This window comes from Oryctolagus cuniculus, chromosome 11, assembly GCF_964237555.1.
Source record: "Oryctolagus cuniculus chromosome 11, mOryCun1.1, whole genome shotgun sequence".
In the NCBI taxonomy this organism is placed as follows: domain Eukaryota; kingdom Metazoa; phylum Chordata; class Mammalia; order Lagomorpha; family Leporidae; genus Oryctolagus; species Oryctolagus cuniculus.
The window spans coordinates 66,284,892-66,309,294 of record NC_091442.1 but is presented as its reverse complement, the minus strand read 5'-3'; the positions used below and the strand labels follow the sequence as shown (position 1 = coordinate 66,309,294).

General features: G+C 43.6%; 1 protein-coding gene across 4 annotated transcripts in view; it reads right to left on the bottom strand.

Moving 5' to 3' along the window:
- The window catches only part of SRGAP1 (SLIT-ROBO Rho GTPase activating protein 1), a 319,306-nt gene that overhangs the window by 51,664 nt on the left and 243,239 nt on the right, over nt 1-24,403 (bottom strand). Inside the window, exons 9-12 of one of the 4 annotated variants that reach the window (XM_002711308.5) lie at nt 14,286-14,483; nt 12,965-13,049; nt 5,225-5,252; nt 1,373-1,475 (exon numbers count right to left, since the gene is read on the bottom strand). In XM_002711308.5, the coding sequence (XP_002711354.1) occupies nt 1,373-1,475; nt 5,225-5,252; nt 12,965-13,049; nt 14,286-14,483 (414 nt within the window). Of the gene's footprint in view, nt 1-809; nt 844-1,372; nt 1,498-5,224; nt 5,253-12,955; nt 13,050-14,285; nt 14,484-24,403 lie in introns of all 4 variants that reach the window. The other 3 variants (XM_017341950.3, XR_007919699.2, XM_070052569.1) reach the window with 3 other exon arrangements.

Sequence of the window (24,403 nt, the reverse complement as noted above, 5' to 3'; positions counted from 1 at the left end):
AGCTGCACATCTCACTGTTTTCATTTTATTGTTCCCTCTTCTCCATCTAACTTGTCCCTGCATATAAGCCAGGGGCTGGGAAACTAGATAATCAAATTTGACAATAATTTTGTATTCAATTAGGGCCAATGAGGCTCTTCTGGGTTTAAGGCTTAAGGCAATAGATTTGTGATTGCTTTTTAGGTGCTTCAGTGGCGTTTCACTTAATGCCAGGGCTAGGGCCCATTTTTAGGGCAGTCAGAGGTTATCGATCCCTCTCTGTATATATATTTGTCTACCTGTCCCTACACAGGCCATATGGAGACACACAATTTCTTAATCACTAGTGCACATGTTCAACAAACAGATCAGCCTTTAAAGAAAGAAAGATGTCTAACATAGCATTGAGAGAGGTTGTTTAAAACAGTGTTTCCTATCTAAACATCACAGCTCATTTCATAAAATGTTAGCTATGAAGGAGAAGTTAAACTCCTTTTTTTTGTGCAATTTACTCTAGGATCCAGAATCCAGTTTTAAATGTGTAGTTGGTATTTCACATTGACTTTCCTTAACTCAAAGTCGATACATCTGCCAAGCACATATTTTAAAACCCAAGACTTCTTCCATGTTTACTGAAGAAAACTCTTCCTCTTAGTGTTTGATCCTTATAGTTCCTGTCTAGGAAGACCTATGTATAAATCCAATTTCCAACTGCAAACATTTTTCTTTTAAAGACCTTGAAAATCTAATTGAAGCCAAGCATGAGTATGACTTGAAAATGACACCAACGGCAAAAAAGGCTGAGCCCGCACGTCCCCCTAGCACTATACCTGGTGTCTCGTGTGCGAGTTCCTTCGTCCTCGGCTAGGAGCATTATCAGAAATATAGGATGAAAAAGAAGACAGGGAGTAAACACAGCAGAGATCCAAGCTACAGACCACAGGGGCTTACAATCGATCCAATATAATGAATTCCTCAAGTCACGGGAAATCAAGACTCTTGTCATGCTTCAGAGTTAGCCTAACAAATGGATTTTAAATATATATTTTGTGCCATCTCGCTTCCACAAGTAAAAATACAACATCTTACCAGATTGCTCTTTTCCTTTGCGTGCAAAGGATGGCTTTTTTAAAAAAAATTTTTTTTTAAGTAAAGACAGAGGGCTTTCCCTTTCGCCCGCACAAAAATACCCACGTTTGTTTCCTCTTTTGAAGGCACTCAACCCAAATATTCTTTCCTCTCTGACTTCAGGAAATATTATATTGATTTTTCGGGGAAAGCAGAGAGCCCCAGGACAGACTTGGACATAATGACCTGCCTCGCATCCTGAGAGGCGGAGGCCATTATAGTCAGAAGCGTGGAGATCAGCCACCCAGATGGCTGCTGCCAGTACCTTGACGAATGCTTCCAAATCCCCATTAAACAACTTAGCATTATACTGTGAGCGGGGTCTGGACTTCCTGTGTTTCTGGGGCTTAGGGGGAACACTGGGAGGCCTGAGGGAAGGGAATATAATTACTGAGCATGGTAGAAATCAAACAATAAATTCAACACCCACAGGGCAGAACAAAATTAGAAAGCACTGGAATCTTGGGTTGTTCCCCACCCCCACCCATGGGGGACAACAGTCCCTTGCCTCTCCCATTTCTTTACTTTTACGTATGTACCAAGAAACAAACACACGAGCTATTCATTCAGACTGCCATTTCTCTGTATGCTGTAGCTGACATTTGTTTATTTGCTCATTTGTTTAAAAATAAGTAGGACTGAAGGGATTTGGCTCTGTCTGGGAGAGTGTTACAAGGCCCGGTTCTTGTTATTCTGAATCACTCAGTGCGCATGAACAGTCCTAAAAATGAGGGCTCTGATAGACCCCTCCACCCCCAGATGAGAAATTAAATATAATACCTTACTTACAACAGAATTCTTCAATGCACAGTAACATTACCTCTGTTCCATGTGAATGGGATTTTTATTTTGTGCAAAAGTAACTATCAACGGGTCATAAGTGGAAAAACTGACAATGCTACTTCTTGGTAGTTTCAGCGCTGTTTCTGATTCACGCAGGCTACATGACTTGCTGTCTCTTAAGAACAAACGATCCTGCTGCCTGAACATTTGTGGAGCAACAGGATGGACTCTTCCTACCCTCACCTCTGGTCTGTTGTTGGCTATGGTGGATAAGCCAGTTCTTCTGACAAACGCACACCCAGCACACCACGTACTCTGTTCAGAAGCCCTGCATCACCTTGCCTGTCATTGGAGAGAGGGGACCCCTTTGGCCCCACCCCATTAGAGGAAGGAGGGTCAGGACTGGCTGACTCAACTTCTGCAAGTGAGCTGAATGGGAGAGAAGGCACTGAGAAGCCGCTCTGGATGCTCCAACGTAAACTCCTCTTTACTTGCAGGGCTCAAAGGAGGATGTACACTACACACGGAAATTACATCAAGCCCTTCATGAAGCTGCAGACTCTCTAGGGAAGAATTAACTTTAGTTTATGTTGTTGAAGTTCAGAAAGTCGGCTTTAGAAAGAAAATCCCCAGAACTGATGGGGAAGCTGACGAACTTCCTAAGATACCATCACAGCAGTGAGGGGATGGGGGGAACAAACCCTCTGGTAGTTAATTCTACAGCTCCGGCAGGAGGGCTCATGTGACTAACGGGGTGCACAAGTAGCACCTGAAGACCTCCTGGGGCCTGAGAGCTTAAAAGAGCTTTGCTGGTGTCTAGAAGAGAAGGTCCCATGTCATGCCCCACCACAGCTGAAATTTCTTTTATACACTGAACTGTGTGCCATTCATGGAGGAAGGGATCTGGTGGGTGCGAATAACAAAACAACTAACCACCAGAGTTCAGCCCTCTGCGCTGGATTTCATCTGCTCTTTTCACCATTTCAGAAGCCTTTCAAATGATGTGGATTTTACTTTTATTCAGGTACGGTGAGTCCAACAGATCAGGGGACAATGGCCGTTGAAAAGAGCTCATTATTCACAGTTCCCAAGAGGAGAAGGCACAGGGGGAAGCCCCAGGCTTGGTCAGGGGACAGAAAGAAGGGAAAATGTGGGCACGAGGCCTTACTGCAGTTCCCATGGGAAGGAAGGGGAGAGGCAGGCTGAGGTTGGCTGGAGGATTTCACGGGGCACAGGGGCTCTGCACGGCTGTATGTGGTCCTGGGGTGCCTGGTGCAGGTGAACAGCAGCCCTGACAAGGGACGTGGTTGGGAGGATGAGCTCTGGATTGGCTTGTTTGCACGGGGAATTCACTAATTTGGGAAGGGCAGTCCCTCTAGGGTCATAAGATACCAACGCAGCAAATACAGAAACTCCAAAGTGGTTATTACAAAGGACAACGGAGCATCACGTGTGGTGACACCTGGAGTGGCTGACGAAGCCAAGGAGATCAGCATTTCATGTGGTCACTGGTTCCTGGGGCAAGCAAGTCCTACAGCTGGAGCCAGAGCCTCCAGGGACATCGGATAATTACTCCTGCAGACAGGGAGAAGCAGGATAACCCTGGCGAGGGGCCCACAAAGGGAAACCACCTGTCCCAAAGGTCCTAAAGCATAAAGTAGATGTGGAGAAACTAAAGCTGTGGAGGGGACTTGGCGTGGGCACAAACTGCCTGAGCACCTACACACTAACGTCTACAGCGGAGGTGAGTCTGGCCCCACGACCCCCACATCAGGTGAACACAGGTAGGGGTGTTCAAACGCCCACCTGCATGACTCATATTCGGGTGCTGTGCCTATCACACAACTTCCCGATAATCTGGTTTCCTGTACGGGATGCACGCATGAAAGAAGCACTGGTCAGGCTGACATGAAAATCTAGTCTCCTTGGCAATGATGTTCTCATTGCAAATTAATATATTTGAATCCTTTCCTGGAAATATGTTTTAAGTGCCTTACATTAATTATATTTTAGAAACAATAGGTAAAACAGAGAGACACAGCATTGTGACAAAATATGAACTGTGTATTACTCATTAGAGGTAATCTCCCTCTTTGATTTTTTTTCTTTGGAAAAGTTTAGAAAAATCAGTAACTGCAGTTTTTGTGTTGGTTCACCAAGAAGCAAGAGGGGTTTCTTTGTGAATAATCTGCCCAGCAGTAACATCACAGAGCCTTAAAAATCAACTTGCCAACTGCCATAGCAGACATACAGTGTTCTACATTTTCTCACCTCCAAGAGAACTCCCAAAGTTCAAGTTCTAGTATGTCAACTAGAGTCACTGCTGGCTGTTGCACAACGGTGATATAAAAAAGTAAAAGTTGAGACCGACAGTATGGAGCAGTGGGTAAAGCTGCCGTCTGTAGCGCTGGCATCTCATATAGGCACTGGTTCGAGTCCTGGCTGCTCCAATTATGATCCAGCTCTCTGAGGTGGCCTGGGAAAGCAGTGGAAGATGGCCCAAGTCCTTGGGTCCCTGCACCTGCCTGGGAGACCAGGAAGAAACTCCTGGCTCCTGGCTTCAGATTGGCACAGCTCTGGCTGTTGTGGCCATCTGGGGAGTGAACCAGCGAATCAAAGACCTCTCTCACTCTGCCCCTGCCTCTCCTCTCTCTGTGTAACTCTGCCTTTCAAATAAATAAATAAATCTTAAAAAAAAAAAAGTAAAGCTGTTACAAGCTTTCTCCAAGCCAAATCACAAACTACTTCTCAAATGGTTTTCTTTAGAAGTAACTTCAAAATCCTTCCATAAATGGAAAAACAAACAAGCCAAAAATGTCGTGTGGCTGTTGGCGTTTAAAAGTGAAGTGTTCAAAGTGAACCATAGGTGGGTAGCTTAAGGGTATTTAATAGAGTTCTGATATGTGTATGACATTAGACAACGTAGGGCCAGGAAGTAACTAGTATCTTCTACTCAGCAATGCAGTAGGTGACACATCATATTGTTTCATTGTTTTTAATTAAACTACCACATCAATAGTCTTGTCAGATGATTTGTAAAAATTTAAAGTGTTTGCGACTAGATAAACCAAGCCTATTCAACTTGGGTTTCTATTGTTGACTCTGCTTGTTTACAGAGTGATAATTCCACTGAGAACCCTTAGATATGTCAGAGTATATCTCATCTTGTGAGAACACGCTTTTCACGTTGCTATACTTCCTCAAACCAAAACTATCTTTTATATCTATTAATAAAATAAGTTTATTCTTGCAGCATTTAAATAAATGGTTGCTTCTTGGAAAAGAGAAAAGAAAGTAAGACATACTAGGAGTTATGATAAAAATAGTTTCCTACCTTGTGGTCATATATTCAGCTCTGTGACCTACAGAAAAAAAAATGAAAATAAATAAACTGAATTTTGTATCATCTGTACCTCATTTTAAGATGCTGGGTTTATAATATACATATTTTAAGTTGGAAAACATGAGGATAGCATATATAAATAAAAATTCAAAGTAAATATTATATGACATCTATATATAAAATTTAATAAATTCTATAATTAAAGAAACATGTTTCATTTGGCAATTTGAAGCAGGTTTTTTTTTTAAAGGAAGACATATCTGCTTGATTCTAACTGTAAGCTCAAAGATGAAATCCACATAAAACATTCAAGATTTGCATGCCTTAATTGATATTTATGGGGGAGGAGTACACAGTCAAACAGGGTTGGGAGAACTCAATTTCCTTTAGCATACGTCAGTATTATTTTCATACTATGAAGTCAGAGGAGTAGGAGAAAACTTGTATTCTATAATCAGAAATGACATTTGCAGATACTGAAGAACAAGAACATTAAATTACACTGCATTCCACCAACGTATAAGCCAAGGGCCTTTCATAGAGTTCTCTGTCATTTAAGACACGAGCGGCTTCTTGGCTGGTTTTTAATAACAGGTCTGTATTTTGGTGGTGCTCCTGCCATCTGCCCCGACTGCAAGTCTGCGTGTGTCTAAGCTGCTGTCCGGTCTGTCTTCCGTTTCAGGTGCAGCAGTGGGAAGGGGTGTGGGCGAGCCGCACCACTCAGCTGGTTTGTTTGTAAAATGATGTGATTCTGAAAGAGCTAGACAAGACAGCTGGCAGAGGGAGCTGGCGCTGCAACACAAACAGGTGAGCCCCGTCCGCCGCGGCACAATGCCCACAATGCCGTGCGTGATTCACTCGCAGGGCAGGGCCAGCTGGCTTGCTGAGAATTGTGAATGACCATTCCCTGCCTGCAGCACAGCCCTTCACTCTTGAATAACAAAGGGAAGTGTTTCACTACTATCTATGGATTCAACAGGGGCAACTGTTACTATCAGAGAGAGTCTTTCCCAACACAGGTGCAGGCCACTGTCCCTGTCGCCCATGACTCGGAAGGGGGAAGCGCAGAAGACAGGATGTCCTCTACCTCCCACACCCAGCGCTACCCATCATTTAGCTACAAGTCCCTTCCTTCTGCTGGCCGCCTTCTACATCCAGGGAGAAGAATTCACGGGAAGGTGTACACGCAACTCCAAAGAACTGATAGCTCTTTGGGAATGCCAGAGGAGATCTGGAAAGCAGAGGAGGCAGGCTGCGAGCTGAGTGCCCTGTGCAGCGCCCGGTGAGACACCCTGACGCAAATGCTCAGCAGGAAGCAGGCTATCCAGGGTGAATGCACAGAGAAGGTGGGCCTGCAGGTAAGGACTGGAGAGTCACCATCATTCCGGGCGCGCTGGAGGCATGGGCGCTGACCCGGGGTGAGTCAGCAGAATGAGCAAGGGGTTGGTGGAGAGCAGCTCCCTGGCCTGTGCTGTGTTCTGTCATGCTGTATTCTTTATCATAGCATGCAAGTATGCCATGACACATATTAGTAACAATCAAAGCAGCAATGATGTGTATTATTGATTAGATAATAATCAGAGCAATTTATATATAAGCTCGAATCTTCATAACAACAAGGTACTTCTTCAGTGGTCTTATTTTACAGAAGAGACTAAGCAAAGAGGAAAGTGACTCATTTGGTGTCGGGCTATCAGTATGGGGTGGGCCTGGCACTAGGTTCCAGGTATGCTCTAATTCTGGACCTGAGCTCCGACACTGTACTGCATACTACCTTTAAAACTGTGGGGTTTTCCATTGAGGAACAGTGTTTTTTTTTTTGTTTTTTTTTTTTTTTTTCCATACTATTGTTGAACTCTTCTACTTAGCGTAGGGATAACTTTACAATCATTAAGTAAACTGAAAATAGATCACTGTAAAAATTAAGAGTGGGAATGGGAGAGCGAGGAGAAGGAAGGGTTGGGGTGTGGGCAGGAGGGAGGGTAGGGTGGGAAGTTATCACTGTGTTCCTAAATCTGTATATATGAAACACATGAAACGTGTACAACTTAAATAAAAAAAATTTTTTAAATAAAATTGTGGGGTCTTTTTATTCCGAGAAAATATTTTGAAAGATGGCAGAGGAAGTGTATGTATGGATCATGGCTTATACTTCTGTCTGGTCAATATAGCTAAAGGCAAATGCAAAATAGCAAAGATATTAGTAAGTAAATATATACATTGGTAAACTAATAAATATCCATAAACTTATTTTGAATAACACAGGTTAATCACTTTCAAGTGATTCAGTGATAACTATGCCAATGATAACTCCTTAGCCATGAAATGTTTTTTTTTTAACTTTGAAATTTTGCTGTTTTTCTTTTTGATTAACATGAAATACTTCTATATTTTAATACGGGTGCATTGCAGTATTATGCATACAAAATAAACTCATCAAATTGGGAAAGTAATACTTCCATCTTTTCCTTTTCTTTATGTTTGGAGTCTACCAGCTCCTCTCTTCCAGTTCTTGATACAGAAAAATTATAATATAGAAATTATGCTAGTTTTGGTAAAATATTCCATCCAACTACTCCCCAGATTTAGAAAAAGATGATCTATAAAATGGCATAAAATTATTTTGCTCCATTCTTCCCTCGTTAATAGTGTGAGATAAAAAATTAAGAACCTATAAAAGATACATTTTGAATAATGAACCAAGAGCAAGCTTTGCAAGAACTCTTATTCACGGCAAAACCACACTGCCACATGCAGCGTTTTTCCAGCTAATAGTCCTAAGTGTGTCTCCGCTGATGAATGAGGCTTTATTTTTTTAAATCGGTATCATCATTAATAGATCAATAACACGCAAACTCAGAAGCCTCTTTCTCAGAGACACATGAAAGCTTCCAGTGGTCTGAGGATTAGATTTCAATCACTTTCTTTGGAAGGCTACTTAATTATTAAAAGCAAGAAACAACTACCTCCCACCACCTCTACATAGAAGGTATTTAGAGGGGGAAAAAAATGACCCATGATCATTCTTGGTACAAATTCCTTCCTCGACTACTCTTACATTTCATGTGAGAATTATGATGTGAATCCCTTTTCACACCTAAACACATTTTATCGCCACAGAGCAAAAGAAATAGCCAAGTATAGTTTGGTGGAAATTAGAGATTAAAAAAACAATCTAAATAAAATATTTAAAATGTGCACAGCTCAAGCCGGACAAAGACCTGCTGGATTTCTTCTTAATGAATGGTGGGTGGGGACTCCTGGGGTTACTCTGCAGCAGACGCCCCCCCCCCCTTTTTTTTTTAAGAAAACAAACTACTGCAGTGCTTTTCTCCAAAAACAGAGATTCACAATCTGCTTCTCCTTTTAAAAGTCTACCTGTACTCCTAGTCAAAGACAGACAATGCATTGCGTGAGAACAACCTAGTTCATTCCTGTGTGAGAAACCTTATGCCCATGTAACATGGAGCTCAGCTCCCAGTGTCAGATTTACTGTGTTTAGCAAAAATTGTACCGATATTTACGCCCCCTTAACTTCAAGTGCTGCACACAAAGAAGCTGATGTGAACACGAAGGCTCATTACTGAAAAGGAAAATGATTTTAGTGCCTTGGTCTCATATATGCCCGCATACTGTGGTCAATTTAACATCCATTTAAAAACAAACAACATCACAAGAACTTAATGGTGCCACAGAGGATGAAGAAGAAGATGACGGCCTGAATGCATTATACAATTCTTTCTGTTTCAACTGTTTCCCAAGATTTGGAGTTCTGAATTTTCATAGTGCCACTTGAAGCGCCCAAGCTAGCTGCTTTGCAATGTTGTAAATCAAAGAATTTACTGGGCTACTGGTAGCCTGCCAAAAACAGAGCAGTAAGGCAGGCCAAACACATGTCTGCAGTTACAGCTTCAGCTGTGTACAGTCAACTGCTAAATCCCTGGGTTAGGCTCTATTTGTTTTACTATGAAGGTAGTTTTTGTAGCAGTAAGTCTAGTATAATTCAGAGAGGTGATTTCTACATTAAAAAGTCAGGACGCTCCCTAAACACACCATTTAGTCCTGCACTACTAACCTTATTTAGCCAAATCGGGACGTGGATTCCTTCCTTAGAGCTCACCATTGGATTACTTCACCATGGGCCAGGCGCCATTAACTCTCCCAGTCTCCTGTGGTATAAGCCAGTTGATAGGAGGATGGCTTGCGCTGAAAGCCAGCAGGCTTACCAGCATCAGGCTCACAGGTGGGGTGCATCTTCCACAGACAGCTCCCAGGAAGGTCTGCCACCCGTGGGCAGAGGCTAGGGTGTCTGCTGCCGTTAAGCGAAAACCACGCGGCTCCTTCTGCAGAGGAAACCGATGCCATGGAGGCCTCACATCCCTGAACACAGCATGTGTCCCTGGGACACTGGATCTCACTGAGAGAAATTCCAAGACCTAGAAATCTTAAAGTTCACAAGGTATAATATAGCTCTACACAGTTCAGTGGCAGAGATGGAATCTGGCACATGGATTCAGCAAATTGGCTAAACTATAGCCCTCTTCATAACGACACGCAAAGGGATATTAACCACTGGGACTTTCTCTCTAGTCCTAAGAACATCTATGTAGGATAAGTGCCACAGAAGTTTCTGGAAGTGACCCAGGCATGTGAACACATGTCTGAATTTGCTGCCAAGAACGCATTCACCCACCACTTAAATTCTCTTAAACTCACAATTTTCTTTTAAATATTTTATTGAGAGGAAGAGCTACAGAGAAGGAGAGACAAAGAGAAAGGTCTTCCATCTGCTAGTTCACTCCCCAAATGGCCGCCAACAGCCAGAGCTGGGCTGATCTGAAACCAGGAGCTTTTTCCAGGTCTCCCACGTGGGTGCAGGGGCCATAGCTCTTGGGCCATCTTCTACTGCTTTCCCAGGCCATCAGCAGGGAGCTGGATTGGAAGAGCAGCAGCCAGGACACGAACTGGCACCCACATGGGGTGCTGGCGCCGCAGGTAGAGGCTTACCCTACTATGCCAAAGCGCTGGCCTCTAAACTCACAATTTCTAAAAAAACACCCAGCCTTGTGGAGAAAGACTTTGTGCCGGTAAGCCTTCACCTACACTAATGATAATTCATGTTTTAAGGCTCGCAACTGACCTTGAGGGCATCAGTTGAAATATTAAGCATTTCTACATAATAGAGAGGGGGCAAAAAAAAAAAAAAAAAAAAAAAGGACTTACATGATTACTAAGAGGGAGGAAAAAGTGGGAAAACTGAAATTGAACATGCTCACTGAAGCAAGAAAAGCATTCAAAGATACGAATACCCTACCAAAGTGTAGAAAGAGGCAGTGCAAACAATGTTCTTAACTTGAAGAGAACCGACCCAGACTGGAGGGGGAGGGAGTTGCCAGACAAATCAGAGCCTGATGACAAAGAGGATATGGCAGTCTGCACCTGGGGAGAGGGGTCCGAGTTCTGACTGTCTGACTGGGGATGTACAGGATCAGTCCTCTGCACCATCCCCCACCTCCCTGCCCCCGCTGTCTTGGGAGCTTAGTCCTCTCCCTTTTCCCTGTTGGTGACAAGCTGTTCGTAAATACATTGATTTTTTTTTTTTATACAATTAAAACGAATAGCTGTGAATGTCTGGCACGGTGGTTAAGCCACTCTTGGGACAGCCACATCCTATACTAGAGTGCCTGGGTTCAAGTCCCAACTCCAGCTTCAACTCCAGCTTCCCTCTGGTGGACACTCTGGGAGGCAGCAGGTTCAAGTACTTGGGTCTCTGCCACTCACATGGGACTCCTAGATTGAGTTCCAGGATTCTGGGCATTTGGGGAGTGAACCAGCAGATGCGAGATCTGCCTCTTAAATAAAATACATCAATTTTTTAAAAATTAAAAACGCATTCTTTGAAAGATGTATTTAATTTATTTGAAAGACAGAGTTATAGAGAGAGGTAGAGATAGAGAGAGAGGTCTTCCACCTGCTGGTTCACTCTCCAAATGGCTGCAACAGCCAGAGCTGTGCTGATCCAAAGCCAGGAGCTTCTTCCGGGTCTCTCATGTACGTGCAGTGACCCAACGACTTGGGCCATCTTCTACTTTCTGCTTTCTCAGGCCATAGCAGAGATCTCGCTGGATCAGAAGTGGAGCAGCCTGGACTCAAACTGGCGTCCATATGGGATGCCGGCAAGGCAGGTGGCGGCTTTAACCCACTGCACCACAGCGCCGGCCGCAATATATGTTTTTATCACAGAGAACATCCTTATAACCTTTACTTATATTTCCCAATTATTAACATTTGCCAAATTGCTTTACCTTCGCGTTCTCTCTCCTCTATTTTTTCTTTCTGAACCATGTAAAAATCAGTTGCAGACATTATGACACTTCAGCAAAGTGTTTCTTAGGAATAAGAGTGTTCTTCACAGCCGTAATACCATTATCATAATGTCATCTATATTTAAATTGCCCTAATTGTCCTCAAAATATCTTTATAATGTTTGCTTTTCTGACTAGGAATTTAATGAAGATTTGCTCCTGGCTTTGATGTGGCCCAGCCCTGGTCATTGTAGCCATTTGGAGAGTGAACCAGCAGATGGAAGGTCTCTCTGTCTGTATCTTTCTCTCTGTAACTCTGCCTCTCAAATAAATAAATAAATGCATCCTAAAAAAAAAAAGTGAAGATTCACACATTATGTTTGGCTTTTAAAGACACTCTCCAGTGGTCATTCCCTAAGGAGGATGGGATCACCAGAGGAAATAAGGAGATAAGGGGACTAAAACACTGCTTTGTGGGTAAGGAAGGTTCCTGCATGGTAGGAGGCAGGAGTTTAGGTGTAATGGTGGCAATCTCTTTTTGACCTGAGTTACTCATGCAACTCAGTTCTCATGCAACTCAGTTTTCCATCTCTCATTTCTTCTTCCCTCCCATGTTCTCTTTCACTTTTTGAAACATTCTGCAGGTTATAGCATGAGTAAAAGCTAATTATAGTAACAGACTATGAGGCACTAGACACAAGGACTTTGTGTCTGTTTTTCTCCTTTTAAATTTCATAAGGACAAAAAGAGAAACAAAATGTACACAGTCCCTTTGCCTACAGTCCCTTTGCCTCCCAGTCTCCTCATTTGTAAAAATGGGAAAATCAATAGTGCCCAATTAAAGCCCTCAGAACAATGCCTGGCACACACAAAGCCTTCTAAGTATTAGCTCTTGCTGTTGTTTTTGTCATTATTATGAGACACAGCAATCTACTGATAATTTTAGATTATTTCTTAACTACAACCAATGCCTATTGAAAGAAAAAAATAAATCACCCAAACTGGTTTAACTGGTTTCTAGAGTCCCAGCTGGGACAAAGACCAGCCAATTAAAACAAACGGGTGTGGCTTGAAGGGTAAAGTCGAGAAAAAAAGGAAGGAAGGGACTGGTCAGGAGGCAGGAGCAGGTACAGCCACTGTCTGGGGCACCACACTCTATGAAGTTCCCGCCTGGGGACCTGTGAGTCTGCTTTGCAGCCCTCCCTGGGTTTTATGAGTCTTTGTCAAGGTTAATGTCAAGCTTTAGGGGGAAAAAAAAAACAGTTCCAGGGAGAACATGATTCTTACAAATACGGAGAGAACCAGATCTAAACATACAGATTCGCAAAGTACCGATCCACGAGTGACACCGCTCACGGCCTGTGAGGGCATGCACGACACACAGCCATAACCCAGGTCGTCCCCTGGTCTGTTCCACGTAACTGACCTTCTCCAAGGGTCCTCTGCAGCAAGTCATGTTTGGCCTGGAGCTTTGTGATGAGATTGCTGCCTTCCAAATATTCTCTGAGTTTCTGCGAAAAGCAAGAGGAATTTTTAATTCGTAAAAAATCATTCAATGTCAGGGGACTTCTCGTAGGAGATCCGAAATGCAGCCGCTTTCATGTTCCACATCCCCTCCTAAGGGAGGACTTCTACAAACTAATCCCGAGCGGGATGTGACTTGTCTGCTGCTCCAAAGTCCTGCAGCATCAGCCACGGCTTGGGAGCCTGAGGGAGGGCCAGGGGAAGGGAACACTGCCGTGTTCTTAGGATTGTATCTACAAAACACATCGACTCTGTTCAAAACTAATTAAATTGTTTCTTAAATTTTTTTTCTTACAAAGATGCAGAATCTTAGGTCTCTTCCTCTCCAGACCTACTGATATCAGAATCTGTTTTAGTAATCTGTTTTAGTAAGCTCTCCTGGGGACACCTGTGGCCATCAAAGTTTAAAAACTTTGTGCAGAGCAGTCCTCTGATTTCTAAACTCTCACCCAGACTCATGGAATCAGGAACACTGAGAGTAGACCGGAGTCAGTAGTTCAATAAAGAACCCCAGGTGACTCTGATGCAATGATACAGGCAGCACTGGGTATCCGTGGATACCGCTTGACAGCGGAGGTGCATGCATTGGCCTAGTGGCTAAGCTACCAGGTGGGACTCCTTTAGCCCATGCTGGAGTGCCTGGGTTCAATTCCTGGTTCCCACTACTGGCTCTATCTTCCTGCTAGTGTAGATGCTGGGAGGCAGCCTTCATGGCTCAAGTAATTGAGTTCCTGGCTCCCAGCTTTGGCCTAGCCCAGCCCCTGCCATCAGCAGGCACTTAGAATAAACCAGAACATGGGAGCTTCCCCACATGCACTTTCTCTCTCTCTCCCTGAACAATAACAAAAACAACAAAAAATTAAAAAGAGTGGCAGGTGTGCGGCACAGCTGGTTAAACCACCACTTGGGATACCTGCTTTCCACACTGGAATGCTGGTTTAAGACCCAGCTACTCTGCTTCTGACCAGCTTCCTGCTAAAGCAACCTGGGAAGCAGCAGAGAACAACTCAAGTGCATGGGTCCCTGCCACCCACGGGGGAGACCCGACTGGAGTCCTGGACTCCTGGCTTCAGCCTGTCCTAGCCCTGGTTATTGCAGGCATTTGGGGGAGTACAGATATCTCTATGGCTCACTCGCTCGCTCGCTCTCTCTCTAGTTCTGGCTTTCCAGTGAATATAAACAAACAAATACATAAGCAGTGACGTGGGGAGCAGTGGGCGCACCATGAAGTAGAACTGCTCGGTTTCCTGCTGGTTAGCTCTTCTCTTGGCGATGCTGGGCTTACTCAGGTAGGTTTCAGAGACAGTAGACTTCACCGACTCTGTGGAGCGACTGTGCTGGAAGCATTCAGAAACATCGTAGTCCTCGATGGTGACCATGTCTTGTATCGTCTGCAAGGTGGCTTCAGTCGTTTTCTTAACCTGGGAACAGAAATATATTTCTCATGTTCCTTATTTCATGAATTCCTAAAACAGTCATCTACTCTGTCAGGAGGAGAGTAGGACAGAGGCCCTGCCCCCAGGGAGTTGGGAGTCTGTTCAGGGAGCCAGAGAGACAGGTAAACTCGACCCCATATCACCAACTTAAGGGGAACATTTCTGCAGAATTATCCTAAGGAGGATACAACTTTATGTTTGAATCCTTGTAAATCTCCCACATCACCGGGCACAGAATATGCAGATCAATGAATTATCACAAAGTGAATAAACACACCTATGGCAACACCACTCACATCAAGAAACAGTCCATTCCACACAATCCTATGCCTCTCCCAAGCACTGCACACACTCTGACACCCCGAAGGTACACACTACCCTAATTTCTTACATCATGCATTCGTTTTTACCATTTTTGTTCTTTACATCAATGTTATCCTAGAGCATATATGATTTTTGTCTTTGCTTCTTTTGCACAACTTTAGTGAGACCCATTCATTTCTGAGTATATTTCATTTCTGAATATTCATTCTAAGAACATATCATAATTCATCCATTTATTGATTGATTTTTTTTGACAGGCAGAGTTACACAGTGAGAGAGAAAGACAGAGACAGAGAGAAAGGGCTTCCTTCTGTTGGTTCACCCCCCAGATGGCTGCTACAGCCGGTGCATTGTGCCGATCCGAAGCCAGGAGCCAGGTGCTTCCTCCTGGTCTCCCATGGGGTGCAGGGCCCAAGCACTTGGGCCATCCTCCACTGTACTCCCAGGCCACAGCAGAGAGCTGGACTGGAAGAGGAGCAACTGGGACAGTATCTGGCGCCCCAACCGGGACTAGAACCCGGGGTGCCGGCGCTGCAGGCAGAGGATTAGCCTAGTGAGCTGCGGCGCTGGCTGCTGACTTTTTTTTAAAGTGTTAAGCTATCATGAATAATATTGCTATGAGCACAATTTTGTTGGTTCACACACACGAGAACTGTTGCTCATGGGGTATGCCAAATCATTTTCCAACATGACTGTTGTAATTTACATTCCCACTAAAAGAGCAGAATTCTTGTTACTCCACATTCTCACCCATAGTTGTTTTTATCAGTCTTTTAAACCATCATGTTTAAGAGTGGTGTCTGGTATGGCTTTAATATGCATGTGTCTGATGTACGAAATTGAACACACTAGTCTATGTTTGTTTATTTTTCTTTATTTGAAAGGCAAAGAGATACAGAGAGATCTAGTTCACTCTCCAAAATCTCACAAGCACGACTGGGCCAAGCCGAAGCCAAGAGCTGGGAACTCAGTCCAGTTCTCCCATGTGGGTGGCAGGGAACCAACTTGAGCCATCATCTGTGCCTCCTAGGGTGCACCTTAGCAGAAAGCTGGAACTGGAAGCAGAGCTGGAACTCAAATCCCTATCAGAGGGCTGGCGCCACGGCTCACGTGGTTAATCCTCCACCTGTGGTGCCAGCATCCCATATGGGCACCAGGTTCTAGTCCTGGTTGTTCCTCTTCCAGTCCAGCTCTCTGCTGTGGCCCGGGAGTGCAGTGGAGGATGGCCCAAGTGCTTGGGCCCTGCACCCCATGGGAGACCAGGAGGAAGCAGCTGGCTCCTGGCTTCGGATTGGCACAGTGCCGGCCGTGGTGGCCATTTGGGGAGTGAACCAATGGAAGGAAGACCTTTCTCTCTCTCTCTCTCACTGTCTATAACTCTACCTGTTAAATAATTAAAAAAAAAAATCCCTATCGGAATGTGGCATTGGAGCATCTTAATTGCCATGTCAAAGGCCGTCCCATATTATCCTCTTTAAAGCAATCTGGACCTCCTGCCTTAGGAATAATTACTTCAAATAGCTTATTCAGTCTTCTCCTGGGTTATGAGTCTCTTTTCTTTTTAAAACAGATGTGCAAAGAGTTGTATGCCAGCAAACAGGGAAATCTATCAGAAATGGATAGATTCCTGGACACATGCAACCTACCTAAATTGAACCAGGAAGACATCGAAAACCTAAACAGACCCATAACTGAGACAGAAATTGAAACAGTAATAAAGGCCCTCCCAACAAAGAAAAGCCCAGGACCAGATGGATTCACTGCTGAATTCTACCAGACATTTAAAGAAGAACTAACTCCAATTCTTCTCAAACTATTCAGAACAATCAAAAAAGAGGGAATCCTTCCAAATTCTTTCTATGAAGCCAGCATCACCTTAATCCCTAAGCTGGAAAATGAGGCAGCATTGAAAGAAAATGACAGACCAATATCCCTGATGAACATAGACACAAAAATCCTCAATAAAATTCTGGCCAATAGAATGCAAGAACACATCAGAAAGATCATCCACCCAGATCAAGTGGGATTTATCCCTGGTATGCAGGGATGGTTCAATGTGCACAAAACAATCAATGTGATACACCACATTAACAGACTGCAGAAGAAAAACCATATGATTACCTCAATAGATGCAGAGAAAGCATTCGATAAAATACAACACCCTTTCATGATGAAAACTCTAAGCAAACTGGGTATGGAAGGAACATTCCTCAATACAATCAAAGCAATTTATGAAAAACCCACAGCCAACATCCTATTGAATGGGGAAAAGTTGGAAGCATTTCCACTGAGATCTGGTACCAGACAGGGATGCCCACTTTCACCACTGCTATTTAACATAGTTCTGGAAGTTTTAGCCAGAGCCATCAGGCAAGAAAAAGAAATTAAAGGGATACGAATTGGGAAGGAAGAAGTCAAAATATCCCTCTTTGCAGATGATATGATTCTTTCCTTAGGGGATCCAAAGAACTCTCCTAAGAGACTATTGGAACTCATAGAAGAGTTTGGCAAAGTAGCAGGATATAAAATCAGTGCACAAAAATCAACAGCCTTTGTATACACAGGCAAGCCACGGCTTAGAAAGAACTGCTAAGATTAATTCCATTCACAATAGCCACAAAAACAATCAAATACCTTGGAATAAACTTAACCAAGGATGTTAAAGATCTCTATGATGATAATTACAAAATCTTAAAGAAATAGAAGAGGATACCAAAAAATGGAAAACTCTTCCATGCTCATGGATTGGAAGAATCAACATCATCAAAATGTCCATTCTCCCAAAAGCAATTTATACATTCAATGTGATACCAATCAAAATACCAAAGACATTCTTCTCAGATCTAGAAAAATGATGCTGAAATTCATATGGAGATGCAGGAGACCTTGAATAGCTAAAGCAATCTTGTACAACAAAAACAAAGCTGGGGGCATCACAATACCAGATTTCAGGACATACTACAGGGCAGTTGTAATCAAAACAGCATGGTACTGGTAAAGAAACAGATGGATAGACCAATGGAACAGAATTGAAACACCAGAAATCAACCCAAACATCTACAGCCAACTTATATTTGATCAAGGATCTAAAACCAATTCCTGGAGCAAGGACAGTCTATTCAACAAATGGTGCTGGAAAACTGGATTTCCACATGCAGAAGCATGAAGCAAGACCACTACCTTTCACCTTACACAAAAACCCACTCAACATGGATTAAAGAACTAAATATGACCCAACACCATGAAATTATTAGAGAAATCAGAGAAACCCTGCAAAATATTGGCACCGGCAAAGACTTCTTAGAAAAGACCCCGGAAGCATAGGCAGTCAAAGCCAAAATTAACTATTGGGACTGCATCAAATTGAGAAGTTTCTGTACTTCAAAAGAAACAGTCAGGAAAGTGAAGAGGCAACCGACAGAATGGGAAAAAATATTTGCAAACTATGCTACAGATAAAGGATTAATAAACAGAATCTACAAAGAGATCAAGAAACTCCACAACAACAAATCAAACAACCCATTTAAGAGATGGGCCAAGGACCTCAATAGACATTTTTCAAAAGAGGAAATCCAAATGGCCAACAGGCACATGAAAAAATGTTCAGGATCACTAGCAATCAGGGAAATGCAAATCAAAACCACAATGAGGTTTCACCTCACTCCAGTTAGAATGGCTTACATTCAGAAATCTACCAACAACAGATGCTGGTGAGGATGTGGGGAAAAAGGGACACTAACCCACTGTTGGTGGGAATGCAAACTGCTAAGGCCATTATGGAAGTCAGTCTGGAGATTCCTCAGAAAACTGAATATAGCCCTACCACATAACCCAGCCATCCCACTCCTTGGAATTTACCGAAAGGAAATTAAATTGGCAAACAAAAAAGCTGTCTGCACCTTAATGTGTATTGCAGCACAATTCACAATAGCTACGACCTGGAATCAACCTAAATGCCCATCAACAGAAGACTGGATAAAGAAATTATGGGACATGTACTCTATAGAATACTATACAGCAGTCAAAAACAATGAAACCCGGTCATTTGCAACAAAATGGAGGAATCTGGAAAACATCATGCTGAGTGAAATAAGCCAGTCCGAAAGGGACAAATATCATATGTTCTCCTTGATCGGTGATAACTAACCGAGCACCAAGGGGGAAACTTGTTGAAGTGAAATGGACACTATGAGAAACAGTGACTTGGTCAGCCCTTGCCCAGACTGTTGATGAACAACTTAATACTTTATCCCTTTTAGTATTTTTTTCTTCTACTTAATACTATTGGTTGAACTTTGTAATCAACATGCAATTATTCTTAAGTGTTTAAATTTAACTGAAAAGTGATCTCTGTTAAATATAAGAGTGGGAATAAAAGAGGGAGGAGATGAGATGTTCAATCTGGGACATGCTCAAGCTGACTTGCCCCAAATGGTAGAGTTAGAAACGTGCCAGGGGATTCCAATACAATCCCATCAAGGTGGCATGTACCAATGCCATCTCACTAGTCCAAGTGATCAGTTTCAGTTCACAATTGATCATAATGAAAGGACTAAGAGTCAAAGGGATCACATAAAAAAGACTAGTGTTTGCTAATAACATCTGATAGAATTAAGAAGGAGAGAATGATCCAACATGGGAAGCAGGATACACAGCAGACTCATAGAATGGCAGATGTCCTAAATAGCACTCTTGCCTCAGAATCAGCCCTTCAGGCATTCAGATATGGCTGAAGAGCCCATGAGAGTATTTTAGGCATGGAAAGCCAAGATACTCTGGAAAAAAAAAAAAAGAGGACCTAAATGAAAGATCTCTGCGATTGAGATCTCAGTGGTAAGAACGGGCCATCAAAGAAGGAGGTACCTTTCTCTGAAGGGAGGAGAGAACTTCCACTTTGACTAGAACCTTGTCTAAAAAAGATTCGAGTCGGTGAACTCAAAAGGCTTCCATAGCCTTGGCAACTCATGACAAGAGCCTAGGGAGATTACCGACACCATAAAGAAAAGTGTCAATTGTTAAGTCAACAACAGGAGTCACTGTGCACTTACTCCTCATGTAGGATCTCTGTCCTTAATGTGCTGTACATTGTGAAGTAATGCCATAACTAGTACTGAAACAGTATTTTACACTTTGTGTTTCAATGTGGGTGCAAACTGTTGAAATCTTAATATTTACTAAATTTTTTAAAAATTTTTTATTTATTTATTTTTTTTTGACAGGCAGAGACAGTGAGAGAGAGAGACAGTGAGCCGTTGGTTCACCCTCCAATGGCTGCCGCGGCCGGCGTGCTGTGGCCGGTGCACTGTGCTGATCCGATGGCAGGAGCCAGGTACTTATCCTGGTCTCCCATGGGGTGCAGGGCCCAAGTACTTGGCCATCCTCCACTGCACTCCCTGGCCACAGTAGAGAGCTGGCCTGGAAGAGGGGCAACCGGGACAGAATCCGGTGCCCTGACCGGGACTAGAACCCGGTGTGCCGGCGCCGCAAGGCGGAGGATTAGCCTACTGAGCCGTGGCGCCGGCTAATATATACTAAATCTTTCTTCTGTATATAAAGATAATTGAAAATGAATCTTGATGTGAATGGAATGGGAGAGGGAGCAGGAGATGGGAGGGTTGCGGGTGGGAGGGAAGTTATGGGGGGGGCGGAAAGCCATTGTAATCCATCAGCTATACTTTGGAAATTTATATTTACTAAATAGAAGTTAAAGAAAATGGATGTGTAGATATGGGTATGAGTCTTCCTTTAGTTATATGTGTTGCAAGTATCTTTCCACTTTGTGCTGTGTGTTCTCAGTACTTCCTTTTGTTCAGCCTCATGGTCTCCTTCAATGTTAGTGTTTTTCATGCCCTGCTTAAGAAATTTTCTCCTATATGATGGCTATGAAGATATGGTTTCATACTATATTCTGGGACTTTATTTATCAAAGGTCATATTCCACCTTTGCTTATCAAACTCTGATGTAAATTAACGGCTTCATCGTACTTCCACACAATGTAAACTATACAGCAAAAAGGATATTTGTCCCTCCTGCTTTATATGCTGTTTCTGTAATGTTTAATAGACTATATATTTTCATATGTGACACTGGTTATTGTTTGATGAAGGGGGTCTTCAAAAGTTCATGGAAAATGCCTACTTTGAAAATGCTGCCAGTGCCGTGGCTCACTAGGCTAATCCTCCACCTTGCGGCGCTGGCACACTAGGTTCTAGTCCTGGTTGGGGCACCGGATTCTGTCCCAGTTGCCCCTCTTCCAGGCCAGCTCTCTGCTGTGGCCCGGGGGTGCAGTGGAGGATGGCCCAAGTGCTTGGGCCCTGCACCTCATGGGAGACCAGGATAAGTACCTGGCTCCTGCCATCGGATCAGCGCGGTGCGCTGGCTGCAGCACACTGGCCGCAGTGCGCCGGCCGTGGCGGCCATTGGAGGGTGAACCAAGGGCAAAAGGAAGACCTTTCTCTCTGTCTCTCTCTCTCATCACTGTCCACTCTGTCAAAAAATTAAAAAATTTCAAAAAAAGCTACACATGGATTTCATTATGTTTTGCACCAAAATAAACTTCTTTGAATTGTCTTTTCTGCAAACTTTTTGAAGCAACTTCATATATAGTCACTACTCATTTAACTTGATCTGTTCATCACATCCTTTGATCTTTATTCCTTACATTTTAAGAGCACCCTTTAGAAGTTCTTTTAGTTAAGAGTTTAGCTTTGTTGACTTGGAGATTTCTTTTATTTCACCCTCCTTAAGACAGTTTTCCTAGTTGGCGGTTGACTTTCATTCTGTACGTGGAAGCTGTCACTGGACATTCTTGTGGCTTCATGATCCTATTGGGTGCAAAGTCTGCTGTCTGCTGTGACTTTGCCTGAAACCTTCTTTTTTTTTGCCAACTGCTTTTCATGTTCTCGAGTATGTCCATCTCTGTGTTCTGTTAGCTTCACCATCATGTGTTTAGCTTGGAATTGTTTTTCACCTCTTGAATCTGATGTTTTTGCATAAGCTCTGGTAAGTACGTGGCCTTTAGTTTTTCAAGTTGACTCTCTTCCCTATGATTCTTCTTCCTGGGGTTCAATTAGCATACAGACATCACTATATCCTCTATACTTCATTCTCTTCTCTTCTGTATTTTCTTATTCTTCCGTGCTGCATTATGATAACTTTCTTCTGAAGTGTTGTCTTCCATGATAATTCACTCTTCAGCTGCATCTAGTCTGATGTTAAAAACACAGGCTGAGGGTCCGGAGCCATGGCATAGCAAGTAAAGCCACTACCTGTGGCACTGGCATCACACATGGTTCATATCCTGGCTGCTCCACTTCTGATCCAGCTCCCTGCTAACAGCCTGAGAAAACAGCGGAGGGTGGCCCAAGTCCTTGGGCCCCTGCACCCACATAAGAGACCCAGAAGAAGCTCCTGGCTCTGGCTCAGCTAAGCTCCAGCCATTGCAACCATATGGGGAGTGAAACCAATATACGGAAGATACCTCTCTCTGTCTTTACCTCTCTCTCTGTAATTCTATCTTTCAAATGAAAAAAGACTGTAAAAATGACTTATTTAGTTGAAAGAGAGAGAGAGAGAAATTGAGAAAGAGAGAAAGATGGTTCACTCTTCAAAGGCTGAGAGGCTGGAAGATCAAAACTCAGCTCAAGTTTTCCATATTGGTGGCAGGGACCCAAGAACTTCATCTATCATCTGCAGCCTCCTGAAGTATGCATTAGCAGAAAGCTGGAAGTGGCAGCAGTGTTTGGACTGAAACCCAGACACTTTGGTATGGGATGTGGCCATAGGATAGAACCATGTTCTTATGAAAACAAAACAAACAAACAAAAAAAAACCAACCAAAATCCAAAAAAAACAAACAAAAAACTGGAGGTGGATGCAAGATCAAGTACACACATATAGACTATGCATGTAAAGAGCCAAAGTCAACAGTGTTGTTTTCCTTCTTTTTCTCAGCTTCCTTACCAGAAGCAACAGTGTCAGACTTGGATTTGGAATTGTCAGGAAGAATCAAGGATGTGATAGAAGCCACCAGACACCAGGCCCCTGGTTCCGTGTCATCCCAGGGGATGTTCTCACTCAGGCATGACAATAGCTTCTGGCTCACACAGCCATGGTAATAAGTCACAGGGGGAATACAATGAAGCAAACATGATCAGGGAAACACAGGGTTGGTAGAAGGAGAAGCTAAAGATGTGGCAGGGGATTCAACAAACCAAGGAATGTCTGTACTGCAGGAGCTGCACAGGTGGCTGAGCTCTGAGCTATGGACCATAATAAGGAAGAGGGAGAGGTGACTTCCTTGGGCTTTTGTAGCTTGGCTCTTTAGCCTCTTCTGGTGCTCTGGACAGCATGTGGCACAAGAAGCTGTTTGGGTGGTCTCCATCCCCAAATCCACTGTGTTAGTTTGCTATGGCCGAGCTGACTGAGCTGCTTATACACTAGTGATTTATTGTCTTGTAGTTCTGGAGACTGGAAGTCCAAAGTCAAGGTATCAGTCGGCTGAGTTCCTTCCTTCTGTGGACTCTGGGAGAGATCTAGTGCAGGCATCCTTCCTTGGCTTGTACATGGCTGTCTTGTTTCTAGGTCTCAAAGATTTATTTTATTGATTTGAAAGACAGAGTTACATTGCGAGGTAGAGCCAGAGAGAGAGAGAGAGAGAGAGAAAGAGAGAGAAATAGAGAGAAATAGAGAGAGGTCTTGCATCTGCTGGCCCACTCCCCAAATGACCACAACGGCCAGAGCTGAGCTGATCTGAAGCCAGGAGCCAGGAGCTTCTTCCAGGTCTTCCATGTGGGTACAGGGGCCCAAGGACTTGGGCCATCTTCTACTGCTTTCCCAAGCATTAGCAGAGAGCTGGATTGGAAGTGGAGCAGCCAGGACTCAAACCGGTGCCCAAATGGGATGCCAGCACTGCAGGCTATGGCTTTAACCCACTACGCCACAGCGCCAGCCCTGTTTCTAGGTCTCTTTATGTTGCCTTCTGTCTGTCGGTGTCTAATTTTTTTTTTAATAAGGATACCAGTTTTGGGGGATTGGGGCTCACCTAATAACTTAATTTGATAACATCAATAAAGACCCTATCTTCAAATAATGTCACTTCTGAGTCATGGCGGGTGAGGACTTCTACATATAAATTTGGGGCAACACATTCACACCATAACACATGTTATTTGATAGCTCTGTGACTGATGCAAGCTGATGCATCCTGTAAGACCCACTGCTGTCTGTGAAGGTGATGCTTGTCCTCCCGCACTCCCCTCTCCATTTGACCGCTGCCTCCTTGCCATCCCTGACCTCCCATGGGTTTCAGTTACAGCACTGCATCATTTCAGATGTATTAAAAATTAAATTAGTGGAAATGTACCATGGACACATGCGCGCACACACACAGAGACTGGATTAACACCATGATTAATTAGCTAAGGGTGCAGAAACTTACTGTCAGTGCAGGCCACAGAAGGCAAAGGAAGCGACCGAGCCTCTTGCCAGGGCCTTCCCTCACTCCTGTCACCCTAGTGAGGGTGCAGGTGTTACAGGCCCAGTCCAGGCTGGGTCAAGTGTTACCAGATCTGAAAAACAG